The sequence below is a fragment of the Microcaecilia unicolor genome, chromosome 3, assembly GCF_901765095.1.
Source record: "Microcaecilia unicolor chromosome 3, aMicUni1.1, whole genome shotgun sequence".
Lineage (NCBI taxonomy): Eukaryota > Metazoa > Chordata > Amphibia > Gymnophiona > Siphonopidae > Microcaecilia > Microcaecilia unicolor.
The window spans coordinates 252,265,330-252,292,274 of record NC_044033.1 but is presented as its reverse complement, the minus strand read 5'-3'; the positions used below and the strand labels follow the sequence as shown (position 1 = coordinate 252,292,274).

The following is a 26,945-nucleotide window of genomic DNA, read 5'->3' as shown; positions in this document are numbered from 1 at the left end:
TTTCCCAACAGTGGCCAATCCAGGTCACAAATACCTGGCAAGATCCCAAAAAAGTTCTATATATTTTATTCTGCTTATCCCAGAAATAAGCAGTGGATTTTCCTCGTCCATTTTAATAATGGTCTATGGACTTTTCCTTTAGGAAGCCATCCAGACCTTTTTTAAACCTCGCTAAGCTAACCGCCTTTATCACATTCTCTGGCAACGAATTCCAGAGTTTAATTATACATTGAATGAAGAAACATTTTCTCCAATTCGTATTAAATTTACTACTTTGTAGCTACATTGCATGCCCCCTAGTCCTAGTATTTTTGGAAAGCGTAAACAAACAATTCACGTCTACCCTTTCCACTCCACTCAGCCGTCTTTTCTCCAAGCTGAAAAGCCCTAGCCGTTTTAGCCTTTCCTCACAGAGAAGTCATTCCATTCCCTTTATCATTTTTCGTCACCAGAGGTGTGTTAGTTCGGGAAGATCCCTTCTACGAATATCCTTGAGAGCCTGGAGCTATTCAGATGAAATCCTTTCCAGGTCTTCAATAAGGCCTTTGCTGTCAAAATGGATTAACCCATGTTTTCCACTCTACGGACATGCCAAGTTTATTGCATACTTTCTAACCCGTTCTATGGACACGCCAAGTTTATTGCATACGTTCTAGCCCAGTCTATGGACACGCCATCTAGGCAGTTCACAGGCTAAAAGAAAAATGTGGGAAAAGTGGTTCAGACAAAATAATACAGTATAGGGGCAGAAGTTAGAACTACAATGTCAGATAGGAGAGTTGGGGACAATCATAGGTAGGGTAGCACTGGCGTCTCTTAGTGATTGCTTACAGGATCTAGTCTGAAACGGGGGCAGTTTAGGAGAAGGCATCCTGAAATCAGAAAGTTTTTAAATCGGCTTTAAATTGAGCAGGGGACGCTTGTAAATGGAGATGAGAGGCCAGTGAATTCCAGAGCAGGGGTCCTTGAAATGAGAAAATAGAGTCCCTTCTGTGTTCATGGATTATCTCTTTATGACTGGGTATGAACAGGCGCTTTTGATTAAGAGACCTACTACGGTACGGGCAGGAACATAATGAATTGACGAGAAAGATACAAGGGTTCTTCTGAGAGTAATGTTTTGAAGATTGACTTTTATGCATCCTCTTTATGTGGTTACCTTAGCCAGTTAAGTACTAAATATTGACACTGAACAGGCCAAGTGCTGCCTCTGCCCCTAGAAGGTCCCCCAAACAGCCAGTTTTCACTTTGACGCTAACCGGTAAAGTGCCACAGAAATTAGCAGGTCAGCCCTGAACAGGTGATTTAACTGTCCAGGACCATTTGTGGCTGGTTAAATTGCGTCGGATGTTGACCCCATGATGGGTACAAAGCAGGTGGGCATTTGTACAGAGTGCATGTGGGGAGGGGAAAACGATTACATGCATAAATGATACAATACTTCACTGTTCAACAATCTGCACATGAACATTCTCACTGGCTCCACGGCTGCGGCAACTGCCCACCCCAAAAACTATTCACATTCATTTGATCTGAGATGCTGGTATTCGGTAGAAAAAAATAGATCCTGCTTATAAGCGCATTCCTGGCACCTACAGAATTACCCTCAGATTTGGGGTAAATTATTTATAGGTCACTAAAAACACTGAGTGCTAAGCTAACACAGGGTCACTGACAGAGCCATGCTTGGGGCAGGGCTGCTGCCGCCCAAACCCCCCACACACACTTGGGCCACCCCCACTCCCTTAACTTCCTGCATCTGCTCCTCCCTTGGTAGGTCACTCTCCTGCGTGCCAGGACCCAGGTTATCGCATTAACCCATATCACCCGGGTCCCAACAGACCAAGGGAGCAGAACCTTTTGCCTGCCTCCGGAAGCCTTGCTGGCACCGGAGCCAAGGAATCTTGCCCCTCCCCAACCTCCCCTCAAGGCGGCCCTGAGCTAGCATTCCGTCAATGGCTGGCGTACATGGTCACGGCAGTTGAGTGCATGTAAACCACACGCAATAATAATCAGAACGCCCCGACACACCTGTACCCCTCAAACATTAACGCCCCCTTCGCATTTGCACACGAGGTGCACTGTTTCTAGAATAGGGGCATTAGTCTGTTATGCGTGCAACCGAAAATTAGCGGCAATTAAGATGGTCCATCAAGTCCAGTATCCTGTTTCCAACAGTGGCCAATCCAGGTCACAAGTACCTTTATGCTGCTTGTTCTAGAAATAAACAGTGGATTTTCCCCAAGTCCATTTTAATAATGGTTTATGGACTTTTCTTTGAGGAAGTTAGCCAACCCTTTTTTAAACCCTGCTAAGCTAACTACTTTTACTACATTCTCTGGAGACGGGGACGGGACAGGGATGGAGACAAACTTTGTCCCCGTGTCATTCTCTACCCTGAGGTTAACCATGAGGAATGACGCATCTGGCTGTGGACTATTCTAGTTTATTTCTGCTCCTTTGATATTTAGAGCCCCGTTTACTAAGCTGCGCTAGAGGCACGTTAGTGTTTTTTTTGTGTGCGCTGTGTAGGCGCCCACAATATTTTACTTCTCTTGCCTCCTAAGTCTAGTGGACTAAATATTGCCTGGTATTGTGTTTTGATTTCTGTGAAGTTAACTTTCTAATCTATTCAAGTTTAAGAATGTTGTACGCTTGATTGTAAAAAGAATAAATTTAAACAAAAAGATTTGACACGGGGCCGTGTTCCGGGGTCAGAAATGTTAGCAGTTGCTTTCTCTCTTCCAGTCCAGTCTCACCGTTGATGCTGGATTTGGCTTTTATTCAATAACATTTTCTCACACATTCAACAGAGCATTTTTGACCCCTGAAGCAGACAACTCTCCACCAACACAGGACCCCGCGTCTGGCCTTTTTAATGAAAGAGTGTTTTCTAGACCTGACTGCTGGAGGTTCTTTTGCCCACCCCTACTTTAGTTCCGGGCGTCTTCTTTCCTTTTGGGTTGGTGTTTGTCTCTTAAAAAGGGTCATTTGAGCTGGTGTTGGATATAGGTGAGGATCGGTACAGTATGGGCTTGTGTACTGACATATCTGTGGGGTACGAGATATGCAAATCCTGCATACATGAGTCTGTGGACACACGGCACAATATTTATTTGTTACATTTCTATCCCACATTTTCCCACCTATTTGCAGGCTCAATGTGGCTTACATAGTACCGTAAAGGTGTTCGCAAATTCTGGTATGAACAAATACAGTAATGTTGTGGTAGAATAAGGTTCGTGTGTACAGACACATTAGGGAATCGTAGAGAGGAAGAGTTATTATATGTCCATTATATGACCTTCATAAGGAGAGTATTGTGGCTCCCTATAGATGAAATACTTCAAGACCTGTACATATCCATTTGGTCAACTCCTAATTCAGTTAGACCAACTAAACGAAATTCAGATAATAAATATTGAGTGTAGGAAGTTTTAGGACATGGCAAGCAACAATTGTCTCATGTTTCTTTGATAGTCAAATCTGCAATGAGGAAGAACAAAACATCTAAAGACCGTATGCCTTATTCTCCAAACAAGGACCTTAAATCTATAGACGTAATGGGTAAAAGAATGTACCAAAATTCCATGCTCGCTGCTCACATTGCAGTGCATAATTATCATTATATATCAATGTAGTAACATAGTAAATGACGACAGATAAAAACCTGTAAGGTCTATCCAGTCTGCCCAACAAGATAAACTCATTTTACATGGTATGTGATACTTTATACCTGAGTTTGATTTGTCCTTGCCATTCTCAGGGCACAGACCATAGAAGTCTGCCCAGCACTCCTCTAGTACTAAACGTTCTGAAGCTAATGTTGCAACCCCTATCTATTCAGTCACAATCAGGGCACAGACCGTAGAAGTCTGCCCAGCACTAGTTTCGCCTCCCAATTACCAGTGTCGCCACCCAATCTCCGCTAAGATTCCGTGGATCCATTCCTTCTAAGCAGGATCCCTTTGTGTTTATCCCACGCATGTTTGAATTCCATTACCATTTTCATCTCCACCACCTCCCATGGGAGGGCATTCCACATATCCACCACCCTCTCCGTGAAAAAATACTTCCTGACATTAGTCCTGAGTCTGCCCCCCCCCCCCCTCAACCTCAATTCATGTCCTCTAGTTCTACCACCTTCCCGTCTCTGGAAAAGGTTCGTTTGCGGATTAATACCTTTCAAATATTTGAACGTCTATATCATGTCACCCCTGTTTCTCTTTTCCTCCAAGGTATACATGTTCAGGTCAGCAAGTCTCTCCTCATACAGTTTGCAACGCAAATCCCATACCATTTTTGTAGCTTTTCTTTGCACCGTTTCCAGTATTTTTACGTCTTTCGCAAGATACGGCCTCCAAAACTAGAGAATTCTATGCATGGAGCCCAGAGTTACACACCACGTAGATCCGCGATGACCCAGTATTCTGCAAAGGGTGTGCTTTACAGAATCCCGGCTTAGCGCGAATCTTGCACCTACCTTTGGGGGCAGCCTTTATGCCTAGTGGAAACTGCTGGCGTGGAAGTAATGGCAGTTGGGTGTGTCAATGACCCTGGCCTGTAACACTGCACCTAATTCCTGCCCCCTGACCCTCCTATGGCCACGCCCCCTTTGAATTTGCATGGTATAAAATTTGAGTCCGCACTTTATTGAATTGGGTACAGGACAGATATGTGCATAAACCCAAATGAGTGTCAATTAACACTAGTTATCGATAGTTACATAAGTATATAAGTATTGCCACACTGGGACAGACCAAAGGTCCATCAAGCCCAGCATCCTGTTTCCAACAGTGGCCAATCCAGGTCACAAATACCTGGCAATATCCCAAAAAAGTACAAAACATTTTATGGTGCTTATCCCAGAAATAGTGGATTTTCCCCAAGTCAATTTAATAATGATCTATGGACTTTTCCTTTAGGAAGCCGTCCAAACCTTTTTTAAACTCCGCTAAGCTAACCACCTTTAACACATTGTCATGACTCATGAACTAATTACCTTGCACAAGGATCTGGGATCCGCGTCTAAATTTGGGTGACCTATATGGAATTTTTCTTTGGCGGGGGGGGGGGGGGGAGCAGCTTGTGGAAAATTAGTGGCTGCCTCAGTTCTGAGACCAGTAGCACTGACCAGGAAGGGAAGGGGGGGGGGGCGGTGGAGAGGAAGGGCCACAGTGTACAATGAAATGCATTCAAAACCTTTCCCGGAGATCATGCTTTCATCGCTTCCGTGCCAAAAAATCCACAGCAGCATAGCTGTTCCTATTACTTGCGAGAGAAAAAAAGCTATCAGTTACAGATAACCGATTCCCGGCTCTGAGTGCTAATTAGTCACAGATTACTGGGCGCTTTGCCTAGAAAGAAATCTATTTCTCAATACATTTAGTTTATCCATAAAAAAGAAAAAAAAGAAAAAGGAAAGGTACATTTCTCTTTTATCAGGTGCAAACAGAAATAAGGTCCCTTTGTACAGGAAGCCACATAACTCTGTCACTCCTTGATTAATATCACATTTTCCTGCTCGCCTGAAGGCGTCTGCCACACGTTTGCTAACTAAAGAGTGAAAATGTGTTTAAAATCAAAAAGCCCTTGCTGGGTTTCTATCCTTTCTGTCTCTGTCTCATCTCCTGGAAAAGGGGGTGCAGGTCCCCCCCTCCAGAAGAAATACTGGCACCCTGTGTCCCAACAGGAAGCCAAACTGGAATGGGAGAAGAGTCTAAGCCAGTGATGGAGTACAGTGTGTGTGTGGTGGGGGGGGGGGGGGATGTTAGCTGAGTCTGGACTGGTGGATCCAGTCCTGGTTTGCATTGCTCTCCCTCCCCCCAACACTGCATCCAAGAAAGTGTATTTTCTACTTTGGTGGGGGGAATAATTATTTGAAGGGCCATCCAGCCATTTCAAGAAGGACCCCACTTTCCCCTCCCCATTCCCAGTACAGGAAGGGGTAAGACAAACTGTGATGCCCACGAACACTGGATCTCACAATTGCCCCCTGCCACCACTGGGAAGCCAACCTAGGATTGATTTGTGAAGTTGCAGCGCCCCCTGGTGGCCTCCAGTTTAACTGCAGCTGACAAAGATTGACTGCAGCAGAAGCATGTAAGGTCAGGCATACTTAGTAACCCTCTTAACTAAGATCTAAGTGTAGACTGAGTCATGAATTAATGCTGGCTTATTTTGGGTATTTTAGCTGCAAGATGAACAATGAGGGGTCAACCCATGCCTGCCACCAACTATCCCTGGGGACAAGATTACGTCAGAGCTATTGGCAGGAGGATTAAATAGACCGATCATAAAAAGGAGGGGGAGAAGTGCCCGTGTCCCTAATTTACTTAACAGAATCACATCTGCATCAGAAACAGGCGAGAGGCCACCTTGGCATTGCCAGGACACCTCTTTCCATACCAAAACCCACTTAGCTATGCATATACTGAGGTTGGAGCAGCTGCCCTCCTTTGGTGACAGGCTGTGATACTGTTCCTAGTGCTACAGTACAATTCACCAACAGGTCAAGGAAAGTTACATTCAGGTACATCTGTTATTTACTACTTTGTAGCTTCATCGCATGCCCCCTAGTCCTAGTATTTTTGGAAAGCGTAAACAGACACTTCGCGTCTACCTGTTCCACTCCACTCATTATTTTATGGACCTCTATCATATCTCCCCTCAGTCGTCTTTTCTCCAAGCTGAAGAGCCCTAGCTGCTTCAGCCTTTCCTCATAGGGAAGTTGTCCCATCCTCTTTATCATTTTCATCGCCCTTCTCTGCACCTTTTCTAATTCCACTATATCTTTTTTTGAGATGCAGTGACCAGAATTGCACACAGTATTCGAGGTGCGGTCGCATCATGGAGCAATACAAAGGCATTATAACATCCTCATTTTTGTTTTCTGTTCCTTTCCTAATAATACCTAACATTCTATTTGCTTTCTTAGCCACAGCAGCACACTGAGCAGAAGGTTTCAATGTATCATCAACGACGACACCTAGATCCCTTTCTTGGTCTGTGACTCCTAATGTGGAACCTTGCATGAAGTAGCTATAATTCGGGTTCCTCTTTCCCACATGCATCACTTTGCACTTGCTCACATTAAACGTCATCTGCCATTTACACGCCCAGTCTCCCAGTCTCGTAAGGTCCTCCTGTCATTTTTCACAATCCTCCCGCGATTTAACAACTTTGAAAAACTTTGTCATCAGCAAATTTAATTACCTCACTAATTACTCCCATCTCTAGGTCATTTATAAATATGTTAAAAAGCAGTCCCAGCACAGACCCCTGGGGAACCCACTAACTACCCTTCTCCATTGAGAATACTGATCATTTAACCCTACTCTCTGTTTTCTATCTTTTAACCAGTTTTTTAATCCACAATAAGGCATTACCTACTAACCCATGACTTTCTAATTTCCTCAGGAGTCTTTCATGAGGTACTTTGTCAAATACCTTTTGAAAATCCAGATACACAATATTGAGCAGCTCATGTGTTTGTTCACTCTTTCAAAGAAATGTAATAGATTGGTGAGGCAAGATTTCCCTTCACTAAATCCATGTTGGCTTTGTCTCATTAATCCATGCTTATGTATATGCTCTGTAATTTTGCCCAGCACTGATGTCAGACTCTAATTTCCCAGATCACCTCTGGAACCCATTTAAAAAATTGTCGTTACATTGGCCACCCTCCAATCTTCCTGTACCATGCTTGATTTTAAAGATAAATTATATTTTACTAACAATAGCTCTGCAAGTTCATTTTTCAATTCTATCAATACTCTGAGATGTATACCATCCGGTCTAGGTGATTTGCTGTTCTTCAACTTGTCAAACTGCCCCATTACAGGTTTACAGAGATTTGTTTCTGTTTCTCTGACTCATCAGCATTGAATACCATTTCTGGCACAGGTATCTCTCGCAAATCTTCCTCTGCGAAGACCAAAGCAAAGAATTCATTTAATCTCTCCACTATGGCTTTGTCTTCCCTAAGTGCCCATCTTATCCCTCGGTCATCTAGCAGTCCAACTGATTCCTTTACCGGATTCTAACTTCTAATATACCCAAAAAAGAAAAGTTTTTACTATAATTCAAGCTCATTTTCAAAGCACTTAGCCTCCCAAAGTGCTTTGAAAATATGCCTATGTGTTTTTGCCTCCAATGCAATCTTCACTTCAAAGTCTCTCTTTGCCTTCCTTATCAGAGTAAATAGTAGTGCCTTAATTTTATTATTTATTTATTGCACTTGTATCCCACATTTTCCCACCTATTTGCTGGCACATCTATGCGTATTTATGCTATTTTGTAGCAGCATCTTGGTGCTCAGTTGCCATTATCAAATAGACATTCCCGTTGTCGCATTGGGACGCCTTGTTATAAAATTGTCCATCTACAGAGTAATGCAAAAAAAGTCACCCCCTTGAGTTTTCTGCCATTTTCTCAGCAACTGTACGTAATTATTTAGTTATCATACGTAATACTAGTAAACAGTGGCGTAGCTATGTGGGGCCATGGGAGCCTGGGCCCCCCCAAAAAAAAATTTCCTCTAGGCCCCTGGTTTTGCTGGCAGGGGGTCACCAATCCCCACCAGCTGAAGCCTTGTCCAGCGCCGGTCTCCGGCGCTGCCACGTTGCCTGCCCTGCTCTGTCTTCCCCTCATGTCCTGCATGCTCCTTTTAGTGAAACTGAGTTGGACAAGGCTTCAGCTGGTGGGGGTTGGGGATCCCCGCCAGCCAAGGTATTTGCTGCAGCAGTGGGTGGGGAGTGGCAGGGCGGCGAGGCAGCAAAGCGGCAGGCAGTGAGGGGCGGCTGACCAAAATGTACCCCCCCCACCACCACCACCACCACCACCACCTCAGGCTCTAGCCCCCTCCCACCGTGAGGTCTGGCTACACCCCTGCTAGTAAACAACATTCAATTATCTTAAGCTACGTTGATATTACCAACATTTTAGTGTTACTACTGAGCGATTTTTGCACGTTAGAAATGTTGGAGCTAAAACACAGTAAATTAACACTATTCAAACAATACAATTAACAATAGGTCAGAATTTTGCAGTCACACTGAATGCTCAAAGTGTCCACCCCAGTTAACAGTCGCTTTAGAAAGTTCTTGACAGCCTTGTCAATCAGTCCCTCTGGCCAGCTGTCCTAGATCATCTGCAGCATTTCGGCTTCCTTGAGTTTGGTGATAGCTTGTGGTTTTGGGTGCAACTTGCAATGGCCTCCAGCATTGCTACCCAAACAAATGTCGTTAACAGTAAGCTGGTACCCCAGGTTTTTTTCCCAAATAATGACAGTTTTACATTTATACTCAAGTTATGATAAAAATATTTTGAAAAATTATAAAGTTTACTTAAAACAAATGGAGGGGTTTTTTTGACCCATGATAATACCGTAGTCTATAAAGTGCCAGCGGCTGTGCAAAGACTTTTGAGGTCTTTTTCCTCCATAAAAAATTTTTAAAATTCTAAAAAAATTTCTAAATTTTGACAGTGTGAATTTTTGCTTTCAGCTTTGAAGGTTGTCTATTCTAAGGAGTTTTATAGTGCAAACATTTTTGCTCTCTGGGCTCTCTGCATTTTGCTGCGAGTACCATCCTTGTGTGCATCCAGATGATGCAAAGAAAGTATCTCCAGCAATACTTATAATCCAATTCAGTTTTGAAAAGAAAAACAATGTAAAAGGGAAATCAAACAAGATCAGTGCACCATCAACTAACTAAGGGGCCTTTTTACTAAGGCGCTCCGAAAAAGTGGCGTGCGCTGGTGTAGGCACGTGTTTTGTACGCACGCAGGTCATTTTTTTTCAGCGCGCCTGGAAAAAAGGCATTTTTTTGTGTGTGTGGCCAAAAACAGACGTGCGACAAAATTAAAAGCAGCACGCGCCCATTTTCGGCCACCCACTGACTTAGCAGTAAGGTCTCATGCGCTAACCGGGCGGTAAGCGGCCAGCACGCGTAAACTGCAGATTACCGCCAGGTAAGCGCCACGCGGTAGAAAACAGAAAATATTTTCTACACATATAAAATGGAATTACCGCCCTAAAAGGGCCCCCCCTTACATTTATTTATAGCATTTGTATCCCACATTTTCCCACCAATTTGCAGGCTCAATGTGGCTTACAAAGGACTGCTTTGAAAAGCTGTTTTAATTTTTTTTTTTTTCCCTGCTTGGAAATCCAGTAGGGGGAGTTCAGAGGATTTTTTTCTTCAATCTCTTCCTCCTTCCTGCCAAGGCCTAGCTAGACCAGAAACGCCAGCCTTTCCCCGAGCCGAGCCCCCATCGGCAGGAACAGTCCTTTTAGCACAGTTTCCCCCCCCCCCCCCCCCCCCCAAGTCATATTTAATTTATTTTTTAGTTTTTACTGCAGTCCCCCACCATGAATATCTTTCGCTTCCTGGGAGATCTCTCTCATCTAATAGCCATCGTCATTCTCCTCTTGAAGATCTGGAAGTCCAGATCCTGTGCTGGTAAGAAAACAATTTTGGAAAAAAAAAATAAAAATCTATAAAATCCTAGAAAACTGCGTTTTTGAACTGCAGCTGCTTCGTGCTCTGAGCTGTCCGGGATTTCCTTCCTTGTGCAAATGCAACGTTGCAGGAAGCAGCTGCAGGGTGCATTCATTGTGAATCTGCCCTTTTCTGTAATAAACTTATTTCAAGCGTGCGTTTGAAGTTCTTACTTTATTTTGCACGGGTGAGGTTTTTGCACGTCTTTTCCATTGTTGTGTTGTGGGAGGGGAGGAGGTTGTTTGAATTCTTTCTTTCCTCCCACTGTCACAGTCTTTTGATCTCTTTTTCTAAGGAGGGAGAAATAGATTTGTTTAGTCTTTAAATTGTTTTGTTTAAAGTAAAGGACTGGGAGGGAGGCTGAGAGATCTCACCCTAAGGTAGAAAGGAGGGGGGAATGAGGAGGTGGTTTCCTTTTCATTGCAAGGGGCTTGAGCTAGTGCTAAATCGTTGATTCCTTTCCCACTCTTCTGGGGAAGTTGATTGGGAAAAGTAGATCCTTGTGGTCCAAGAGAACTCAGGAATAGGAGGGGGGGAGTGTACAAAAACCCAGGCAATAGAAATCTTTACCTGTGGAAAAAATAAACCTGCCACAGAAAAACCTTCCAGCAGTGAGACTGGGGGGGGGGGTACCCTCAGCATTTTCATGTATTATTTGCCCCTCACACTTTTCATAGATTACAGCACTCAATGTTTAAAAAAAGGGGGGGGGGAAGGGTTGTTCTGGGTATTTCAGACCTAATGTTAAAGGGAAATAGAATTTATCCTGGGGAAAAAAATGTGTAGGTGGACTTGAGGCCTGTTGCTCCTGTGGGATCCCCAGGCTGGAGTTGGAGGAGAGTCCAGGGAGCTGTAGCATCCCTTGGGCTTGGAGGCAGGAGGACAGGTCCAGGATGGGGAAAGGCATTCTAGGCCAATTTGAAATGTTCCTTTGGCTTCCTTTTTCTACACCTAATACAGAAGAGAAATCGTGGCATTGTGCCAGTATCCACAAGCTTCTTTCAGCTATATATCCCAATGTTTCTATATGTACCGGTAATGTACAAACTGCTTTCCTACACATATCCACCCTTCCCACCTGGTAATAAATAATGTGAGGTACTGAATGTATGAGTAGGGTAAGGGAATGCAGCAAAGATGATGGGTGGGGGGTGAGTGCAGATCATAGACATCTAAGCTGTCTGAAAAGTTTGCACCATCAAACACCTGATTGCCTTGCTAGGCTTTGTGAATACTGAAAGTGGGGGTAAGAACATAAGCATCGCCATACCGGGTCAGAAAAAGATCTGTTAAGCCCAGTATCCTGTTTCCTACAGTGGCCAATCCAAGTACCTGGCAGAATCCCAAAAAGTAGGAAGATCCCAAGCTACCAACCCGCAGGGACAAGTAGAGGCTTTCCCAGGTCTACCTTAGTTACAGTTTACGGACTTTTCCTCCCGGAATTTGTCCAGACCTTTTTCAAATCCAGATATCTTAACCGCTGTTACCACATCCTCCGGCAACGAGTTCCAGAACTTAAGTATACATTGAGTGGAAAAAAATATTTTCTTCTTTTCATTTTAAAAGTCTAACATAGTAAATGACGGCAGATAAAGACCTGAACGGTCCATCCAGTCTGCCCAAAAAGATAAACTCATTTTACATGGTTTGTGATGCTTTATGTCCGAGTTTGATTTGTCCTTGCCATTCTCAGGGCACAGACCATAGAAGTCTGCCCAGTACTGTTCTTGTACTAAGTTCTGAAGCTAACGTCGAAGCCCCTTAAAATTTACACTCCAGCCCATCCCTATCTATTCAGTCACGATCAGGGCGTAGACCATAGAAGTCTGCCCAGCACCGGTTTGGCTTCCCAATTACCGGTGTCGCCACCCAATCTCCACTAAGATTCTGTGGATCCATTCCTTCTAAACAGGATTCCTTTGTGTTTATCCCACACCCGTTTGAATTCCATAACCATTTCATCTCCACCACCTCCCGCGGGAGGGCATTCCATGTATCCACCAGCCTCTCAATGAAAAAAATACTTCCTGACATTAGTACTGAGTCTGCCCCCCCCCCTTCAACCTCAATTCATGTCTAGTTCTGCCGCCTTCCCGTCTCCGAAAAAGGTTCACAAAATTATCTACGGCGTAGTCCCAGGATACATGACAGACCTCATAGATCTATCAACCAGAATCAGATCATCATGATCATACCTAAACTTAAATTACCCAAATTGCAAAGGACTTAAATACAAAACAACTTACGCATCCAGCTTCTCCTACGTAAGCACACAACTATGGAATGGACTCCCAAAAGCTGTAAAGATAATCCATGACCACCTAAACTTCAGAAAATCACTAAAAACCAACCTCTTCAAGAAGGCTTACCCCACCGATCCAACGTAAATCCCCACACTCAGCAACACACCATAACCAATGATCTTACTGGACAATGTACAATCTACATTCCCTTCGACCCTCACGATACCTGACACACACCTACCTCATTTGACCACAATATAACCTTGTATTTGTTATCAACCGACTGGCGAACGCCTTTACGGTATTATGTAAGCCTGCAAATAGGTGGGAAAATGTGGGGTACAAATGTAACAAATAAATTAATTAATACCTTTCAAATATTTGAACGTCTGTCACCCCTGTTTCTCCTTTCCTCCATGTTCAGGTCAGCAAGTCTCTCCTCGTACGGTTTGCAACGCAAATCCCATACCATTTTCGTAGCTTTTCTTTGCACCGCTTCCAGTTTTTTTACATCTTTAGCAAGATACGGCCTCTAAAACTGAACACAATACTCCAAGTGGGGCCTCACCAACGACTTGTAGAGGGGCATCAACACCTCCTTTCTTCTGCTGGTTATGCCCCTCTTTATGCAGCCTGTCATCCTTCTGGCCATGGCCGTCACCTTGTCGCATTGTTTCTTCACCTTCATATCCTTTGACACCAACACCCCATGAATTGTCCCCTAGTCTTTGTACTTTTGAAGACTAAACAATTGATTCACTTTTACTTATTCTGCTCCACTTAGGATTTTATAGACATCAATCATATCATAACATTACATAACACAAAAGTATTATATACTGTCTCTACCGATGGCTCTGAATGGTTTACAAAGTAACAAAATAGCAGTAATATAAAAACTCAGTGCAATTAAAATATAAACTACCTAAACAAATTAAAATCTAACATGCAGAAAATTATGTATTTTTGAAGGAGTCAAAATTTCAGTTGTCTTTGAAATTTCAAGAAGGCTTACTCTGACCTTAGTTCAGTAGGCAACGCATTCCAAGATAAGACTGCTGTAAAAGAAAATAATTTCATGCTAGATTACCATAATCTCAGAAAAGACAGCAACGAGCCCAGGCTGACGAGCCCAAACCTCTTGAGCCTTTCCTCTTACGAGAGTTCTTCTCTCCCAATCGTTTCGGTTCCCCTTCTCTGTACTTTTTCTAATTCCAGGGATACAATATGTCATTGCATGATATAGGAAATTACATGAAAATAATTTTTGGGCTGCCCACCCCTACCATATATTTGTTTTAGATGCAGCAAGGCAGAAGGTGGCATGAAGGTGGCATTGCTGCCTGGATGTCCAACCGCCACCTGAAACTGAACGTGGCCAAGACCGAGCTTATTGTCTTCCCACCCAAACCCACTTCCCCTCTCCCTCCACTCTCTATCTCAGTTGATAACACCCTTATTGTCCCCGTCTCATCTGCCTGCAACCTCGGAGTCATCTTCGACTCCTCCCTCTCCTTCTCTGCACATATCCAGCAGATAGCCAAGACCTGTCGCTTCTTCCTCTATAACATTAGCAAAATGCGCCCTTTCCTCTCTGAGCACACCACCCGAACTCTCGTCCACTCTCTCATTACCTCTCGCCTTGACTACTGCAACCTACTCCTCACTGGCCTCCCACTTAGCCATCTATCCCCCCTTCAGTTCGTTCAGAACTCGGCTGCACGTCTTATCTTCCGCCTGGACCGATATACTCATATCACCCCTCTCCTCAAGTCACTTCACTGGATTCTGATCAGGTACCGCATACAGTTCAAGCTTCTCCTACTAACCTACAAATGCACTCGATCTGCAGCCCCTCCTTAACTCTCTACCCCCATCTCCCCTTACGTTCCTACCCATAACCTCCGCTCTCAAGACAAATCCCTCCTCTCAGTATCCTTCTCCACCACTGCCAACTCCAGGCTCCACCCTTTCTGCCTCACTTCACCCCATGCTTGGAATAAACTCCCTGAGCCCATAAGCCAGGCCCCCTCCCTGCCCATTTTCAAATCCTTGCTCAAAGCCCACCTCTTCAATGTCGCCTTCGGCACCTAACCACTACACCTCTATTCAGGAAATCTTGACTGCACCAACTTGACATTTCGTCCTTTAGATTGTAAGCTCCTTCAAGCAGGGACTGTCCTTCTTTGTTAAACTGTACAGCGCTATGTAACCCTAGTAGCGCTCTAGAAATGCTAAGTAGTAGTAGTATGAAGGTCTGAGGTGAAACAATGGGCAGATGAAGAGCCTGGTAGACCAAGCGAGCCAAAGGGCCTGTGCACCACTGTTTCCATGGTGCAACTGCATCTCAAATATTGTGTACAATTTTGTTCATTGCATCTCAAAAAAAGGTACAGCAGAATTACAAAAAGGTACAGAGAAAGGGAACAAAATTGACAAAGGGGATGGGATGACTTCCCTATAAGGAAAGGCTGAAACGGCTAGGGCTCTTCAGCTTGGAGAAGAGACGGCCGAGGGGAGATATGATAGAAGTCTGTAAAATACTGAGTATAGTGGAACAGGTGCATGCGAATCACTTGTTTACTCTTTCCAAACATACTAGGACTTAGGGGCATGCAATGAAGCTACTAATTAGGGAATTTAAAACAAACCAGAGAAAACATTTCTTCACTCTGTGTAATTAAATTCTGGGATAAGCAGTATAAAATCTGTCTTGCTGTTTGGTGGCACTTTACAAATGATAAGTAGTAGTAGTACTTGGACCTGGATTGGCCACTGTTGGAAACAAGACACTGTTCTTTCAAGGTTTTGAAGAGCTGCTCTCGACCACACGGCACAGGCCGTGCATCCTAAGAGATCCCCCCACTCATGGTTTATTAATAGGTGACACCCCCTCTTTTCTCCAGTCTACTTGATCATTTTAAGCAAAATTACTAAGACCCCCCCCCCCCCAGTACCTCATTTTTCTCTCCAATTTATACCTAATCAATTTGTGACAATAATAATTTACTGAGAAACACATGTAAAAATCAATTTCTCAATGTATTGTTCTCCGGCTTGCTTATTTTGCTTATTTTTAAATTGAGGCACACACACCCCTCCCCCCCACGCCATCCCTGAACTGGATGCTTTTAGCTTCTTCTCCATAACCATGGGCCAATGATGCTCGTTTCTTCTTCTTCTCACCATCCATGCTTTAAATGTACACGGTAAATCTTTTTGGGAAGTGATCTTGTGGACACCACCTGGATCCAGAAACGTTACAGAGCAAGGCCTGCGCCTGAAATGGGGTGTAAACGGCCCATGCCCACGATCCCCCAGTTTCCCCGTAAGTCGAGAACTCAGTTGCTTGGGGAAAAAAAAAACATTTTAAAAATGAGAAAGGGCAGAACGAGTAATTCATTTTAGAGATCAGAGCCAGCACAAATCAGTTTGAAGCCGCATTTCTTTTTTATTAACTTCTGCTTCCTGCCCATCATCCCAGTCCCTGGATTATTTGCGGCGTGGCTGGCGGCTGCTGTAATAACTCTGAATAAAGCTGGAGGGGCGTTTGAGGAGCGGTTTTACGGATGTTGGATGCAAGGGAATTGGAGGTGGGTGACAGGGAGGGTGCAGCAACACCCGCTGTAGATGGACGGGGTGGGGGGAGAAGCAGGGCAGTCAAGATACAAAGCCAGGCCCGGGATGCAGCTGCCACGGTACCAAGTATTGCCACAGGAGGGCTTCTGCTGGCGCGGCTTAGAGACCCCCACCAGCCGCCCAGGTATGTGGTTGCGGCGGAGACAGAGAGAGGCAGGCAAAATGTGTCCCCCATTTTGGGCTCAGGCCCCCCCCCCCTCTCCCCCCAAATTGAGGTCTGGCTACGCCTCTGGATTAAATCGGCAATTAACGTGATATTATATACTTGATCATGGTCTTTGTTGTTTCTGGGACGTAGACCGTAGAAGTCCGCCTGACTCTGTCCTTACATTCCAACGACTGGAGTTGCCGTCAAAGCCCACTCCAGCCTATCCGAATTCGTCTTGCCATTTGCGGGACACAGACCGTGAAAGTCTGCCCGGCGATGTCCTCATGTACTAAGACAATTTTTTTCAGCATAGAGAAGAACTCTTTATGAACTATAAGTATTTCCAGATATTGCCAGGGTAACCCAAAAGAGGCATCAACTTTCAGGCTTATTTTCGAAAGAGAAGGGCACCCATCTTTCAACACAAATCGGGAGATGGGTGTCCTCACAGGATTGCCCAAATTGGCATAATCGAAAGCCAATTTTGGGCGTCCTCAACTGCTTTCCGTCGCGGGGATGACCAAAGTTCCCGGGGGCATGTCGGAGGCATAGCGAAGGCGGGACTTGGGCGTGCCTAACACATGGGCGTCCTCGACCCATAATGGAAAAAAGAAGGGCGTCCCTGACGAGCACTTGGCCGACTTGATCCATTTTTTTTTTTACGACCAAGCCTCAAAAAGGTGCTCGAACTGACCAGATGACCACCGGAGGGAATCAGGGATGACCTCAAGGACAAATCAAACTCTGGTATAAAGTATCGCATACCATGTAAAATGAGTTTATCTTGTTGGGCAGATTGGATGGACCGTTCAGGTCTTTATCTGCCGTCATTTACTATGTTACTATATTTTATTGTGTACAACATGTATCATCAGAAATCAATGATGTTTTTAATATAGGTATAGAATGATTTAGTTATCTCTGATATTATATTGTTAAGCATGTTCATTCTGGATATCCTGGAATCCCGAATGGCTATTTGTGCCTCGAAGAGAAGCGTTATCTAGAAGGAAGGTTGTCATGTTTGCAGGAATTGTCATCCCCTCCCCGCTCCCCGTGTGGCTGAGGACTTGTGGTCTCTTTGCACTGCCCAGGTGTCTCGTTCTGTCCTGGGCTGTTAATTCACCTTCCCCTTGTTTCACTTCTCAGGTATCTCCGGCAAGAGCCAGGCGCTGTTTGCTGTGGTCTTTACAACGCGGTACCTAGACCTTTTCACCAACTTCATCTCTTTCTACAACACAGGCATGAAGGTAAGGAAATGTCACCAGAATACTCAAAAAAGGCTCTGTGTCCCTGCATCCAGTGTCTGAGCCTTCCAGCGCTAGAGGTGTGTAGCCTCTGTCCCCTAAATTCTCCAGTCCTAAAGGTGACAGGTTTTGTATCCCTGTGTCCATCCCCTGAACCCTCCAGTTCTACTACTACTAGTATTTATCATTTCTATAGCGCTACAAGGCATACGCAGCGCTGTACACCATACACAAAAAGACAGTCCCTGCTCAAAGAGCTTACAATCTAGATAAGACAGGTAAACAGAACAATTAAGGGTAAGGGAATAAAAGGCGACAGGATCTGTATCCCTGTGTCCATCCCCTGAACCCTCCAGTCCTAGAGGTCAAAGGCTCTGTATCCCTGTGTCCATCCCCTGAACCCTCCAGTCCTAGAGGTCAAAGGCTCTGTATCCCTGTGTCCATCCCCTGAGCCCTTCAGTCCTAGAGGTCAAAGGCTCTGTATCCCTGTGTCCATCCCCTGAACCCTCCAGTCCTAGAGGTCAAAGGCTCTGTATCCCTGTGTCCATCCCCTGAGCCCTTCAGTCCTAGAGGTGACAGGCTCTGTAGCCCTGTGTCCATCCCCTGAATCCTCCAGTCCTAGAGGTGACAGGCTCTGTAGCCCTGTGTCCATTCCCTGAACCCTCCAGTCCTAGAGGTAACAGGCTCTGTATCCTTGTGTCCATCCAGTCCTAGAGGTCAAAGGCTCTGTATCCCTGTCTCTATCCCCTGAGCCCTTCAGTCCTGTATCTCTGCTCCCCCCCCCCCCCCCCAGCACCCCCTTTCTAGCACATCCTCTGTCCTTCAGTACCAGCTCTGCACACACAGCTCCCTGGCAAGTGAAGAAAAATGAAGAGGGGGCAGTGAAGCGAAACATCTTGCCATCCCCTCCTCCTGCTCTCCCCACACCATAATTCCCAAGAGCTGAGAAATGTGAGTAGAGAGCAGCTTCCCCAGCGTGCCATCAGAGTCCCAGCTCAGAACATGCACTAAAGAAGACAGATGTTGCCTGACAGAGTCAGAAGCGTGGCTTGGCTCTGCACTTCTTTCCCATCATCTGCGGTCCGCTGGCTTATCTTATCATATCTCTCTGTCCTCGTAGCCTCAGGGGTAATAAATATATGCCATCACAGGGTACAAATGGGTGTTTTATTCCAGCTTGCTATATTGCTCCAGAGAGCAGTATGTTTTAGTATTTTCTCTTTTTCTTGTCTGGACTGTAGTCACTCCCTCTCTGCCCTCTGCCTTCCCTCTTTCCCCCACTCTAGGTTATGAATCCTCCCTCTCTGGCTAATGTTTCCAGTATTCCTTCCCTCCCCCTTTCATGTCCTCTCTCGCCGTATCTCGGCCTTTTCATCAAGCAATAAGTTTCTCTTCAGCCCTCTCTGCACCACTTTCTCCTGTCTCCCTTCAAACTTTCTGTTCCCACTTCCTGTGGCCTAGTTGCAGAGGTGGTATGAGACCTACCCCAAACCCCTGCTTGCTGTCCATGTGACTGCTCTTCCTTCCTTGTAGGATTTATATAACCATCCGGTGGGGGGGATTTCCTGGGCTCAAATTAAGATGTCTGTGGCCATGAGAAGTTTTAGCAGCTACCAACGGTCTGAGGGAATAGTGGCTCCTTCACAGGTCAGGTGACTCTTTTTACGTGCAATCCAGCGTGGGAATGATCCAGAGAGGATAGCATACCTGGGCATTCAATTTTCAGATCTAGCACCTGAAGAGGGAACCTATATGATCTGAAAAGCTCGTAGCCTACAACATCATTGGATACTGCAAGGTGGTGAGAATTATAATATGGAAATATAAGAGCCAGATCAATAAATTAGATGGACTTTTACTGTTCGAAAGCTGCCCTTAAACTCTCCTTATTTACTGATTCCCTGAATATTAATGCCGAAGAATTAATTAGCTGTTTTTTTTCTCTTCCGTTCTCTTCTGGTTCTCTTTCTTCCTTTTGTTTTAACATTATCCCTCCTCATTTCCTTCGTCTCTCTCTGCAGGTGGTATACATCGCCTGCTCCTATGCTATGGTGTGGATGATCTATAGCAAGTTCAAAGCCACCTACGATGGGAACCATGACACTTTCCGTGTGGAGTTTCTTGTTGCCCCGACCGCCATCCTGGCCTTCCTAGTTAACCATGATTTCACCCCGCTGGAGGTAGGCCATACACTGTGGCTGTGAAGGATAAGCCAAGCAGTTTTCCAACTACCACCACCAAAACAATACCGGGCGGCTGAGAGGAGATATGATAGAGGTCTATAAAATAATGAATGATGAATGGAGTTGAACAGGTAGATGCGAAGCTTTCCAAAAATACTAGGACTAGGGGGCATACGATGAAGTTACAATGTAGTAAATTTAAAATGAATCGGAGAAAATGTTTCTTCACTCAACGTGTAATTAAACTCTGGAATTCGTTGCCAGAGAATGTGGTAATGGTGGTTAGCTTAGCGGAGTTTTAAAAAGGTTTGGACGGCTTCCTAAAGGAAAAGTCCATAGACCATTATTAAATGGGGAAAATCCACTATTTCTGGGATAAGCAGCATAGAATGTTTTGTACTTTTTTGAGATCTTGCCAGGTATTTGTGACCTGGATTGGCCACTGTTGGAAACAGGATGCTGGTCTTGATGGACCTTTGGTCTTTCCCAGTATGGCAATACTTATGTACTTATACAGGGCGAGAAAAGCATGCGTTTCCTGAGTCATGGCCATCACAGGCTGCCCCCTAGCTTTTTGTTAGTCTGCTGGTAAGGGATGTGGTAGATCTGGAATGGGTTAAAGGACAGTCCAGAAAAATGTTTACAAGTCAGTCAGGGGGACCGAAAAAACATGTTGGGTGGAGTAAAGATTCTTACAGGACACTAATAAAGTTAGTATCGTGTATAGCCCTGGAGACTAACAAACCTTGGGAAACCTGAGTAACGCAGAAGGAAACTCCATTCAAGAGCTGTGTAAACAGTGCAGGTAAAGCAGATGATCCCAGAGAAGTGTAAACAATGATGGAGCATATTAACCTTCAGGAAATGTAGACAATCTCAGAAACCTGTAAACAATGATGGAACATGTAAAGTCTCAGGAAAAGTAGACAGTCCCACAGAGGTGTAAGTAACTATGGTTAATGTGAACAGTGTTGGTAGGATTATAAATAATCTGTTCCCTTATCCCTTTGCAGATCCTCTGGACATTTTCCATATACTTGGAGTCTGTAGCCATCCTGCCCCAGCTATTCATGGTCAGTAAGACAGGCGAGGCAGAGACTATTACCAGCCACTACCTCTTTGCACTTGGCGTGTACCGCACCCTCTACCTCTTCAACTGGATCTGGCGCTATCAGTTTGAAGGTTTCTTTGACCTCATCGCTATTGTGGCTGGGCTGGTACAGACAATCCTCTACTGCGACTTTTTCTACTTGTACATTACTAAGGGTAAGCTAGAGTGGAAAAGGCACTCATTGGAGGGTCTGTGGTCTAATTGTTGGTGATGCTCAACAGGGCCTTCCTTTTGTATGTGCTCTGATTTCTGCCATTTTCTCTTCCTACGTGACCTAGGACCATCAAAGTGTCCTCCTTTCATTGAGAAGGCCACTCTCATTGGAAGTCTTTCCAGTGATAGCTTTCAGCACCAGATTATTAGGTGCCACTGTAGGCAGAGTCGTCGCAATGCATGTTCCTCCTCCACCCCATTAGCCTGTGAGTTGTGATGAGCACTTCCGGCCCAAGCACTAGTAGTGTTGAGATGAACAAAGTTCAGCCACTGTTATCTTAACCTTGTGCACTGCGGTCTGTCCACTCTGCTCTCTTTACTTAGAGGTGGGCCAAAGTGTGAAACTGCAGACCCTACTTAGTCTCAGGTATCCCTCTTAACACCAGCTTCGATACCTACCCTGACAAACTCGAGTTCTGTTGGGGTTTCTGCCAGGTACTTGTGACCTTGATTGGCCACTGTTGGAAACAGGATACTGAGCTAGACGGACCACTGGTCTGTCCCAGTATGGTTATTCTTATGTTCTTATGTATTCTGTCCCAGCACTTAACCGGTTAATGGTGCTGAATATCAGCAATAACCACTAAAGCCATAGCTGGCGATTTTGTGAGTAGTCCAGGGGCAGAGTTGGCTCTTAACCATCTAAGGTAAGCAGACAAATTGTACTGCATAAAACACAGTCTTATCTTTGTCTGGTTTCACATAAGCAGTTAAGTTCTGAATATCGCATTTAACTGGGTACTACTACTACTACTACTATTTAGCATTTCTATAGCGCTTCAAGGCATACGCAGCGCTGCACAAACATAGAAGAAAGACAGTCCCTGCTCAAAGAGCTTACAATCTAAGGGATAGCCAGCTGCACAAACCTGGATATTCAGTGCTAGTGTCCGGACATGGTCCGGCATTGAATATCCAGGTAAAACGCCAACAGTGGCCAAAAATGCTGACCACTGCCGGCTGAATATCCCTTAAAGGCTTTCAAATATTTGAATGTTCCTGTTATATCGAATTCGCCCCCTTTCCCTTCTTTCTTCTATAGTGTACATTTTCAGTTCCTTAAAAGCACTGTATTCTGTAGGTCTTTCCCTATTTCTGGCACCTTCCTCTAAACTGTGCTGTCTTCTTAATGTTTTTAGAAAAATATGTAGCCTCCAGAATTAGAGGTCTGTTCTGGGAAGGAAAAGGATTGACTGACATTGCTCTTAATTTGTTTTGTTTTATATCTCCAACAGTCCTAAAGGGGAAGAAACTCAGTTTGCCGGCGTAAGAATAACATATTGAAGACCTAAGCCTTGAAGGATGCTGGAGAGAGAGATTGAAAACGAGAGCACCTTTCACTTGGGGAAAAATACAGACTTGATAGCATTCAGTTACAGTTGGGCGGGGAGGTGCTCTGTCGGCAAAGTGAGAAGAGTATCAACAAGCAGTACATTCCAAGAGTTTGCTGGACAACCTTTCACCTCCCCCACCCCCCTTTCCTTAACGAAGACTGGTCTCTTCGATTTTAAGAACATCAAAAATTTGTAAACTTTGATCTTCGATAGTTTTCAGTTTTTTAGTTTTCTCTATGGTCACCTTTGGGTTCTCCTTCACATGCGCTTGTTTGAACTTTGTTTCTGCCAGTCTTTTGGTGAGGACGACAAATGCTGAGAGGTGGGAATGCGGAAATCCTTGGGCTTCCCACCACCACACGGGAAACACAGAGCAAAATACTCTCACCCTCCTACCAGACTAAAAGTGTATTCATATAAAAAATATATATATCAGACTGAAAAACATCTCCTTTTTTATTTTTAAGTTACTACTCCTTCAGGATTCTCTATATATAACCCTCCAAATATAGCTGCTCGCAGGTTGTAGAATTGCAAAAAAATTAACAGCCAGACCCGGTTCTGCTTCTTGCTTCTGAAACACTACTTGAGGGTTACGGCAGGGAGAGCATTCATCAAAGAGAGTGTTTTGGTTTTGTTCCTCTCCTCGTTAAACGGTCTCAAAACTTCTGCTGTTGCATTTCATTTCTCGGCTGTGCCATGGGAGGAAAGTGGTGGGGGAGGGGACTAGTCCAGGTTTCTATTTAGCACTAATAATATTTTGGTTTGGTGTCCTACTCATAACAAATTTGCAAGACATTCAAGTGGGGGGGGGGGGGGGTGACATGAGGTATCCAGACAGTGGTGGACTTTGAATCCGCATATATGCACAGAACATGAACCCGGCAGGTATTAGTTCTGGGTGGAACATCTTTTTTGATGAGTAAGGGGCCGCACATTATTATGGAAATCCGAAATATATCCACAGGACCATGATATTTTTTTTTCATCTATTTCCCCTTTTTTCTTTCCTCATTCCATTAAATATTCCGGAGAGCTTATGGGATTTATTTAGAGATTTCCCATTCTGCTTATCTCAGGCTGGAATGAAGGGCATCCCTAGAAATGCAATTAAATGAGTCTAGGTTATGGGCTGAAAGTTCTAATTACAACACCAGAGTCTACATATCTGCCTCCAACTAAATCAAGTTTCAGGCTGGTGAAATGGTACAAATTTTTAACCCTGCTACAGCACTCCTGAGTCCCAAAACACATGAATTTTGCAGGAGGATGTTTTGTATACATGTGTGTTTGTATATATGTATGAATTTGTGTGTGTGCTTTTTTCTTTTTCCTTGATGTGTTTTCTTTTTTGGTGTATTCTTGCTGTAATATGACATTACAGATAAGTGCAGGACCGTGTGTTCAGACCAGGCATATGTATTTGTACCTGAAAATGAAGCCAGGGAATGGAGGGTACTGCACAAGAACATAAAAGAAGGCTTCCCCCCCCCCCCCCCCCCGGTATCCTATCCCCCATACCAAACCAAAAAAAGGAGGTGTCAGAAATACGAAATCCAGTTACATGCAAATCAAAGCCCAGCAGACAAATTCATATCTTAATAGACTGGATGCTGTCTGGATTCATTTTTCTTTTTGTTTGTTGGAGAATCTGAAGGATACAGGGCAAAAGGAGCAGAACTCACCTCCGTTAGCACAAATTACATACAAGGTGCAAGAAGTGCTTGTCCCAGAGAGTTTATTATCGTTAAATTAACCCTCTATTGCCTCAGGTACAGACTTAGATTGTGAGCCCTCCTGGGACAGAGAAACATCCAGAGTACCTGAATGTAACTCACCTTGAGCTACTACTGAAAAAGGTGTGAGCAAAAAAAAATGTGGGGTGCCCCCCCCCCCCCAGCTGATTTTCAGGGTATTCCTTCATGAATATCCAGGCCCTGGAGACCAGGTTAATTAACATTTAGTCATTTATCTTGCAAAAACTAGCTAGATTTGTTTTGGGGGTTTTTTTTGGGGGGGGGGGGGGCCACACTCAAACACCAAGCTAAAAGGGGAGGGGGGCTGGTAGAAAATGAATGAAGCAGCTCAAATGCCACTCGCCCAACCTTCTGAGCTTGTAGGGAGCCCTTAAACACCTTAGCTCAGCAGTGTGCTTCCCTTGTATCCCCAGACCACGGACCCTCTGCAAACATCCTGTTGTCTTGGTTTTATTTTACATAAAATGATTTTTTTTTTAAATTTACTCCACACACACACCACAATGGAATAAAAACTTAAAAGTGCCTTGACAAAAGAGAAACTGCCCAGGTTTTTTTTTTTTTTTTTTGGTGAGTAGAGGTTTTAAATCAATTTTAGGGATTTGGGAGACTTCTATCCTGAGCAGTGTGGCTATAAGACGCTGGCAGACTGGATGGGTCGGTTAGTCTTTCTGTGCTGTCCTCTACTATTTACTATGTTAAATGCGGGAGCACCTCTAATTGGTAAAATCCAGCGATGGATGATGATGGGAAGGGGTGGAACGTGAACAGTCCCCAAAACTGTATATTGATTGTTTGATAAATAAATTATAATGGATTTCTGATTAAATGCAAGCGATTAAGTCCATTCTTTTGGAAGGGGTGGGGGGGGGGTTGTACATCTGTGGGGTCTGATGAGGTCGAAAATGATGGCTTGACTGTACCTGATGGAATACCGCAGAGCCCACCCCTGGCATGGGGGTCTACCCTCGCACCTAAGGATCCCCCTCTGTGTTTACCTCAGGCTTCTGCAGTTGCACTGGGGTACTTTAAAAAAAAATTGTCAAAATGTTCAAGAAAATTCTTAAACTTGAGCACCCAGTTTCACGCTAAGGGTCTGAGGTCCCCTTTTACCGTTTCTTTAAAAAAAACAAGAAATGGCCCTGCGGTAAGTGAACCACTTACTGCATGGCCATTTCGGGGGGAAAGGGGGAGCACTTACCGCTACCCATCGAGGTGACGGTACGGGCTCCCTTGCTAACCCGATGGCAACCAAGCAGCACCAATTACCGCCAGGTAAGCACCAGTGCTACAAAAGTAGAAAATATTTTGGTAGTGCCAGAAATGATGCATGCTGGGTGTGGGAATTACTGCTGCAGTAATTCCGGGTTGGTGCGTAGAAATCCCATTCCCACGCGCCAACCCTTAAGGGCCCCTTAAAGGGGCATTTTCAAAGAGAAGAGCGCCCATCTTCCGACACAAGTCAGGTGATGGGCGTCCTCTCAGGGTCGCACAAATCGGCATAATCGAAAGCTGATTTTGGGCGTCCTCAACTGCAGTCCATCGTGGGGACGACCAAACTTCAGGGGGGCGTGTCGGAAGCATAGCGAAGGCAGGACTGGGGCGTGCCTAACACATGGGCATCCTCGGCTGATAATGGAAAAAAGAAGGGCGTCCCTGGCGAGCGTTTGGTAGACTTGGTCCATTTTTTTTTCACGACCAAGCCTCAAAAAGGTACCCAAACTGACTAGATGATCACCAGAGGGAATGGGGATGACCTCCCACCAGAGGAAATGGGGATGACCTCCCCTTACTCCCCCAGTGGTCACTAACCCCCTCCCACCCTCAAAAAAAAACTTTAAAAATATTTTTTGCCTGCCTCTATGCCAGCTTCAAATGTCATACAGCTCTATGACAGCAGTGTTCAGGTCCCTGGAGCAATTTTAGTGGGTGCAATACACTTCAGTCAAGTGGACCCAGGCCCATCCTCCCCCCTACCTGTTACACTTGTGGTGATAAATGTGAGCCCTTCGAAACCCACCAGAAACCCACTGTACCCACATTTAGGTGCCCCCCTTCACCTGTAAGGGCTATGGTAGTGTTGTACAGTTGTGGGGAATGGGTTTTGGGGGGCTCAGCACCCAAAGTAAGGGAGCTATGCACCTGGGAGCAATTTCTGAAGTCCACTGCAGTGCCCCCGGTTGGTGTCCTGGCATGTGAGGGGGACCAGTGCACTACGAATGCTGGCTCCTCCCACGACCAGATGCCTTGGATTTGGTCGTTTTTGAGATGGGCATCCTCGGTTTCCATTATGGCCGAAAACCGGGGACAACCAGCTCTATGGTCGACCTAAATGTTGACATTTGGGCGTCCCCGACCATATTATCGAAACGAAAGATGGACACCCATCTTGTTTCGATAATACGGGTTTCCCTGCCCCTTCGCCGGGACGTCCTTAGAGATGGGCGCCCCCATTCGATTATGCCCCTCCATGTGTGCAAAGTTGCACATGCAAGTTACAGGGTAGTGTCAATGGTGTAAGTTAATAATTAGCTGCTAATTGGCATTAACCAATTATTGGCAGTTGTG

At 44.8% G+C, this 26,945-nt stretch overlaps 2 protein-coding genes across 2 annotated transcripts in view; both read left to right on the top strand.

Moving 5' to 3' along the window:
* The window catches only part of LOC115466521 (sulfotransferase family cytosolic 2B member 1-like), a 1,032,539-nt gene that overhangs the window by 119,152 nt on the left and 886,442 nt on the right, over positions 1 to 26,945 (top strand). The gene's annotated exons all lie outside the window — the stretch shown is intronic.
* KDELR1 (KDEL endoplasmic reticulum protein retention receptor 1) lies at positions 10,309 to 24,023 on the top strand. The gene is made up of 5 exons (XM_030197823.1): positions 10,309 to 10,463; positions 17,682 to 17,782; positions 19,801 to 19,959; positions 20,976 to 21,228; positions 22,522 to 24,023. The coding sequence occupies exons 1-5, from the start codon at positions 10,373 to 10,375 to the stop codon at positions 22,554 to 22,556; spliced, it is 639 nt and encodes a 212-aa protein (XP_030053683.1). The 5' UTR covers positions 10,309 to 10,372; the 3' UTR covers positions 22,557 to 24,023.

Excerpts from the sequence above, each read along its gene's own strand:
- KDELR1 (XM_030197823.1), top strand. The coding sequence starts at position 10,373 with ATGAATATCTTTCGCTTCCTGGGAGATCTCTCTCATCTAATAGCCATC. Across the intron at positions 10,464-17,681 it reads GAAGTCCAGATCCTGTGCTG|GTATCTCCGGCAAGAGCCAG; the intron begins GTAAGAAAACAA and ends TTCACTTCTCAG. Across the intron at positions 17,783-19,800 it reads TCTACAACACAGGCATGAAG|GTGGTATACATCGCCTGCTC; the intron begins GTAAGGAAATGT and ends CTCTCTCTGCAG.